The sequence below is a fragment of the Nicotiana tomentosiformis genome, chromosome 2, assembly GCF_000390325.3.
Source record: "Nicotiana tomentosiformis chromosome 2, ASM39032v3, whole genome shotgun sequence".
Lineage (NCBI taxonomy): Eukaryota > Viridiplantae > Streptophyta > Magnoliopsida > Solanales > Solanaceae > Nicotiana > Nicotiana tomentosiformis.
Window position 1 is genome coordinate 53,271,462 of NC_090813.1, and position 7,904 is coordinate 53,279,365.

General features: G+C 33.0%; 1 protein-coding gene across 1 annotated transcript; it reads right to left on the minus strand.

Moving 5' to 3' along the window:
- Positions 1-706: 706 nt before the first annotated feature.
- Positions 707-1,147, minus strand: LOC138904812 (uncharacterized). The gene has a single exon (XM_070193313.1). It carries the CDS (start codon positions 1,145-1,147, stop codon positions 707-709), a length of 441 nt encoding a protein of 146 aa, XP_070049414.1.
- Positions 1,148-7,904: the final 6,757 nt, after the last annotated feature.

A 7,904-nucleotide genomic window follows, 5' to 3' on the forward strand; every position in this document is an offset into this window, starting at 1 on the left:
ACTTTGGTAACAATAGGGGAGGATTTGTTAAGAATGCCTTCAAATCTTTGAGGGCTTGTCGGCATTCCTCAGTCCATTCAAACTGATTTTGCTTCTTTAATACTGAAAAGACTTTAACGCTTTTCTCTGAAGATCTTGAAATGAATCTTCCCAAAGCTGCAATCCTACCTGTCAATCTTTGTACCTCTTTTTTGCTTGTGAGTATATCAGGTATTTCTTCAATAGCTTTAATCTGTGCAGGATTTACTTCAATTCCTCTATTAGATACGAGAAAGCCTAGAAACTTACCTGAAGCTACGCCAAAAGCGCACTTTTCAGGGTTCAGTTTCATATTATATCTGCGGAGGATCTCGAAGGTAGTTGAAAGATATTGAAAATGATCTTCCGCTTGTGTAGATTTAACCAACATATCATCAATGTACACTTCCATCGTCTTCCCCAGGTGTTCTTGGAACATCTTGGTCATCAACCTCTGATACGTGGCTCTAGCATTTTTCAAGCCAAAAGGCATGACTTTGTAACAATAAGTCCCCCTATTTGTAATAAATGAAGTTTTTTCTTTGTCTAAGGGGTCCATTTTTATTTGATTATAACCAGAATACGCATCTAGAAAGCTTAATAATTCGTGGCCTGCGGTAGCATCAATCAATTGATCTATATGCGATAAAGGGAATGAATCCTCCGGGCATGCTTTATTTAAGTCAGTTTAATCAACACAAACTCTCCATTTACCGTTCTTTTCCGGAACTACCACAGTATTAGCTAACCAGTTAGGATATTTTACCTCGCGTATTGAATCGATCTTTAAGAGTTTCTGTACCTCTTCATCGATCACTTGATTTTTGAATGATCCTTGCTTCCTCTTCTTTTGTTTGACAGGTATGAATGATGGATCTTCACTAAATTTATGAGTCATCACCTCTGGAGGTATACCTGTCATATCTAAATGGGACCATGCGAAACAATCCGCGTTAGCTTTTAAATATTCAATTAACTTACCTCTCCTATCTGGATTTATCCTTGCTCCGATATGAATTCTTCGATCTTGCCATTGTTCGAATAGTGGAACAGCTTCAAGCTCCTCAATCGTTGTTTTAATGGTTTCGTTCTCCTCTGGCTCTTGAATTACATTTGGTCTGGAGTCCATGTCTGTTTTTTTTTATACAATTTCTGTTGAAATTTGATTTACCGCATCTTTCTCACTTGCACCCGCATCTTTTTGACTTGCACTCATATTTTTTTGACTTGCATTCGTATCTTTTTTACTTGGTTATATCATCGAATTGATGCTCCTTGAAGTTTGTTGATCTCCTCAAATTTGTTGAATTCCCCATTTTGAAGGGAATTTGATAACCTGATGTAATGTGGATGGCACAACATCCATATCATGAATCCACGACCTCCCAAGAATCACATTATAGGCCATATCCGTGTCTATCACTTGAAATTTTGTTTCTTTGATGACCCCTTCTGCGTATGTGCTTAGTTCAATCTCGCCCTTTGTAACAACGGTTGAGTTATCAAACCCAGATAAGGAACGTGCTTTTGGAACTACACGATAGCCCATCAGCATTTCGTTCACCACTCGTAATAGAATGATGTTCACGGAGCTGCCTGGGTCAATCAAAACTCATTTTACATTAGTATCATGTATAAATAAAGATATTACTAGTGCATCGTTGTGAGGAATCATTAATCCATCGGCATCTGCATCATCAAAGGTTATGTTGCCGTCTTCCAGAGTTTGGCGAGTTCGCTTCCCGTGAGTTATTGTGAACTTTGTTGTTTTTCTCGCAGCTGTATAGGTTACGTCGTTGACTTCTTCTCCGCCGTTTATCACATTTACTATTCTTTTTGGAGACGGAGGTTTTGGGGGCTCTTGCCTATTTTTCATGTAAGCTTGTTTGCCTTTCTCGCTGAACAATTCCGTCAGATAGCCCTGCTTCAATAAATGTTCCACCTCACCTTGTAATAATCTGCAGTCTAATGTTCTATAGCCGTGGTCATTATGGAACTCGCACCAAAAGTCTAGGTTTCTTCTATTTGGATTTGATCTCATCTATCTAGGCCATCGTACCTTATCCCCCATGCTTCTTAAAACAGTGACCAACTCGTAGGTACTCACGTTAAAATTATAGTCCCCAATCCTTGCGTTTGTATTAGCATCTCTGTTGCGTTCACCTCGATCTTTCCTGAATATCGACGATGACGAACCTGAATCTCTATTTGCGAACCTATGATCAGCCCGCACGTTTTCGAATTTGGAACGAGCTTCTCGCCCCGAAGGTCCCATATAAGGCTCGTACCTATTCTTACCGGACCTCTTCTCAGATTCTGACCGCCTCGAACCTATTTTTTCTTCAACCCTTGACTGAGCTACGATATCTTCTTCGATCCGTCATTTGGTATTGTACCTACTATAGACATTATTCCATGTCGTGGCAGGGAATTCTCGTAGGCTCTCTTTAAGCCTCCTTGTAGCTTCTGAACTTTTCTCGTTTAAATTGCTTGCAAATGCCATGGCTGCCCAATTGTCATGTACTCTTGGTAGCAATATTCTTTCACGTTGGAATCTGTCTACGAATTCTCGAAGCAATTCTGTATCTCCTTGTTTTACTTTGAATATATCCTCCATTCTCTTTTTAACTTTTTGTGCAACCGAGTGTGCTTTTATAAATAGATCTGCAATCTCAGCAAAAGAGTCAATAAAATTTTCAGGTAAAAGAGAGTACAATGTTAACGCTCCTTTAGTAACTGTTTCCCCAAACTTTTTGACCAGCATAAATTCAATCTCCTGCTTGGTTAAATCATTGCCTTTTACTCCCGTGGTGAATGCACTAACGTGGTCACGTGGATCAGTCGTTCCATCATATTTTAGGATGTTAGGCATTTTGAATTTTTTGGGAATTAGCAATGGAGCTGCGCTTGGTTTCCATGGTTGTTGTGAATATTTGTCGAAATCAACTTCTTTGATCACAGGTGGTACGCCAGGTATTTGCTCAATACGGTCGTTTTGTTCTTTCACCTGTTTCTGCAAGGTTAGTATTAAAAATTTTAAATCGAAATTATTAGGTGTACCTGGTCTCCCATCAAGTGACTCGTTGGGAGTTCCTCCGCTTCCAGAATTAACCAACCCTGACCGTAAAATTTTCACAACTGCAATATTGTTTGGTGGAGGTGTGGGTGGCACAGCTGGTAGTCCCCTCACGAAAGCCTGAAGAGCATCATTCACGTACTCAGCAATTAACTGCTTCACAGCATCCTGCTCGACAGTTTGTTCATTTCCATGTTGTTCATTGTTTTGAGTGGTGGATCTTTCTGGTGATGCTTCTCTTGAATTGCGTGGGGTTCCTTGAGGTGACGGAACTGGAGTTCCTTCCACCTGTTGGTTGCTGTCATTGACATTGGACATGATTCAGTTGAGAGAGAGTGATTTGGAAAATAAGAGAAGATTATCAGATTCCCAACAACGAAACCAATTTGTTTAACCAAAGAATTTGATTCTCAGACAAAGCCTATTTTTAGAAGTACTCGGGTTACTGATAATCAAGAAATTCAATATTCTCTCAGAAATAAGAAAGGAATTTAGAATAAGAAATGACAAAATAATCAATTGAAAGCACAAGAAAGCAATTATATTCCAATAATAATCAGAACATGTTTGTACAAGTGATATCACTTTCCCTTATATAGGAGTCTATAGATACAACGTCTTTTCTCTTTTATGATCGAATCATTATGAGCATTAATGATATTAATGAGACGTTATAATTGGTAATTGTAACTGTTCATGAAGATTCCGTAACGTTTGTGATCATTCACGCTCATTAATTGGTGATTCATGAATCTTCCCTCTTTACTGTCTTGATTCATTCCGCCGGTACCTCTTCATTTAACTACTTAGACTCGAGCGGCCATATCCTTTCTTCTAGTGGGTGATTTGCTCGTATCTATTATGACTCGTGTCTCTTTTAATGCATCTCTCCAGTTGTCATTTTTTAGTGATCTACGTGCCTTGCCATATCAGCCACACATTTAATTACACGTGTAATATTTATTTTTACTAATACAGAATGCAGAGAGAAGTTGTTGAGCAAGAATATAAACAGCGGAGGAGAGATTATCCAAAGATTTCACATATTAGGTGGCATTCCTCATTTTGCATTATAAAATCTTTTGGAAAAATAATTCCAAAGATTAAAAGTAACTTTTTTATTTTATATTTTCTGATTTTGATTTTATTTTATTTTTACTTATTAGATGATCTTGATTGATACCTTCGTTCTAATAGTCCTTTTCTTTTTATAGGTCCATGTTGGAGTTATTGTTACGTGAACTTGCTCTTAAGGTTGCTAAGTATTTCTTTATTGCATATAGAAGCAGTTTAGACATATTTTCTCACTTATTCTTTTGTTAGATATATCGTTACATGGATTTTATTTAATTTCTTAATCAATTTATTCTATAACTCCAAATTTGTATAAAATTTTTGGGGAAAAAAGCGAATAACTACCAAAACGTTCCATATAATATAAAACAGTTTTTCTATAAATTTGAATAATGTGTTTTTTCTTTTTGGAATAGCTTTGTCAAAAAAGCAATAGGAATTAAACTGAAATGTGGACCTTAATTTAGTGATTACTTTATATTCCTAATTAATTTCAGCAATCCAAATATAGATTTTGTATGTATCCTTATTGTCATATTTTCAGATTAGCATATTACAAGAACAAGTTCTGTTAATTCGATTAAATATGCTTACTATAGGCTTTTTTTTGGTGACATGATAAATTGCTTGACATTTTTAATTCTTTTTCTATTTTGTGACCTTCAACATATTATACAGGATTTGTTTGGAATTAAAATGTCGAATGGAGAAGCATTTTCACAAGAAAGCACCAACAACAATAATCAAAGCATGCTTGATTCAACCTTTGCTGATTTTAGTTCCTTTTTGTTGCCCATAGATCAAAATGCTCTAGTTACTAATTTTGATCTATGGGCACCAGAAAGGAACTAAAATCAGCAAAGGTTGAATCAAGCATGTTTTGATTATTGTTGTTAGTGCTTTCTTGTGAAAATGCTTCTCCATTCGACATTTTAGTTCCAAACAAATCCTGTATAATATGTTGAAGGTCACAAAATAGAAAAAGAATTAGTAATGTCAAGCAATTTACCATATCACCAAAAAAAACTTATAGTAAGCATATTTAATCGAATCAACAGAACTTATTCTTGTAATATGCTAATCTGAAAATATGAAAATAAGGATACATACAGAATCTATATTTGGATTGCTGAAATTAATTAGGAATAATAAGTAATCACTAAATTAAGGTCCACATTTCAGTTTAACTGATATTGGTTTTTTGACAAAGCTATTCCAGAAAGAAAAAACACGTTATTCAAATTTATAGAAAAATTATTTTATATTATATGGAACATTTTGGTAGTTATTCCCTTTTTTCCCCAAAATTTTTTATACAAATTTAGAGTTATAGAATAAATTGATTAAGAAATAAAATAAAATCCATGTAACAATATATCTAACAAAAGAATAAGTGAGAAAATATGTCTGAACCGCTTCTATATGCAATAAAGAAATACTTAGCAACCTTAAGAGCAAGTTCACGTAACAATAACTCCAACATGGACCTATAAAAAGAAAAAGAATATTAGAACGAAGGTATCAATCAAGATCATCTAATAAATAAAAATCAAATCAAATCAAATCAAAAAATATAAAATAAAAAAGTTACTTTTAATCTTTGGAATTATTTTTCCAAAAGATTTTATAATTCAAAATGAGGAATGCCACCCGATATGTGGAATCTTTGGATAATCTCTCCTCCGTTGTTTATATTCTTGCTCAACAACTTCTCTCTGCATTCATTCCATAAAAATAAAAAATTAGAAACATATTTTCTTTAAGAAATAAATTAGAAACATCTTACTTACACGTTATAAACCATTACATATACAAATCTACTGATAACTCAAAATTCAAATAAAAAATGGTTAAATTACTGAAAATAAATTAAGGATGAGATATACTTGAATGAGAAGATGATTGACGCAACTGCCTTGCCATTTTCGGGTGTGCATAGTTAGCCTGCATTTATTTAAATAAGAAATTTGGCTATTTCATATAAAAAGAAGTTCATATTTACGTTAACAACTCAAGGATCCAAAATTATGGTGTCACGAAGGTCTATTTCCACAATTTTTTCATGTATGTGCAAATCAAAAGTGTCTCTGATTTCTAATAGAAATATTTGTTGAGAAACAAAATTTGCAAATAAACCTAGCATATCTTTAACAACTTAAACTTTTGAATCCGACAAAAAGTCATATGATATACGGTTTCATTTCTTTGCTAAACCAAAGATTTGAAACTTTCGTCTATTAAATACACAATTTTCTGCAAATAATTTTTTATGAAAAGATATGTTTGATTGTGTTAAAAAATTCATGTTTAAAAAATATATATAACTACTACCTGCAGATGACAGAGGCTTCGTGCAACATAACGTTATAGATCTGATAGGCAGAATAGCCAAGAACTTGTGAAGTCTTCTCATACTGACTTCCAGAATTATCACAACTTCGGAACCTAATTCAGGCATATAAAAACATATTAGAATCTTTTAGATAAGCGAGTGCAAAGTCCATTTTTTGAAATTAAAATATCTGAGGTTTAATACATATATGATTATTAAGGTATTACCTCTACATAATTCAAATTGTTTATTTTCCAATATGAATATATATACAATTTAGCTTATTAATACATTAATAAATACAAAATTAAAATAAAATAATAATTATATATTATATCTATAAAAATTTAAAAATCAATTTAGATGGCTAGTTATAAACTATTATTTGCTATTAATGAAGCACACTTTAAAATCCAGCAACGAAGGCATTTGGAGTGGTGATAATCAATTGTAAAGTTGTGAGAAGGTGATTGGTAGTGGTCGTGGACAACTAGCGATAGTGTTTGTGCAATGAATGTTAGAGACAGAGATAATTGTTGATGGCGGTGGTGGTGGTTGCCGATGGTAATTTAGCTTAGGAATAGTAGATAGAGTATTTATAGAAAAGAAAAATAAATATATTTAATGGGCTAATATTTGAATGAATCAGATTAAAACCTCTTTTATATGAAATCAAACGGGGTCTTAGCCCTACAACAGAGAAAATAAAATAAAAAGCGAGAGAAATTCACTTACATTATTAAATCAAAGAATCAAGAGAGAAAAGCAGAGAACCATAACTTCATATACGATCATCTAGAAAAGCTTACAATTGAGTATATTATTGAGCGGACACATGCATCTTATATATAATGCTCGAAATTTGGTTCTACTTTCTCACTAGATTTTTCTAGATTTTATCATACGAATGCCGATGGAATGAAATTAAATTTTAACAGCTCGGCATCCAAATTTCGTACGTCGAAATTGGTAAGAAGATCTGTTTTAAAATGATATTTTAAATTACCTTCACAATTGGAGAGGATATAATCTAGAAATGTGGATATATATATATATATATATATATATATATATATATATATATATATATATATATATATATATATATATATATATATATTATTATTATTATAAAAGCATGAATAAAATGTTGGATTACAAAAATAACCTTTTAATATTAAGCATAATAACTCACAATAAAAGGATATAATCGAAATTCTAGACATTAGCATTGTAATCCTATTAGTTTTAGGACATAATATTGAACGTTAGGAATCATATATGATTACCTTTAGGAATTAGATTTTATTCTTTTTATTTAAAAAAAAATTTCAATGTTTGTTGCTACTGTAATTCATATATACAGAATAAAATTTACACTACGCAATGTCAGCACACTCCGCT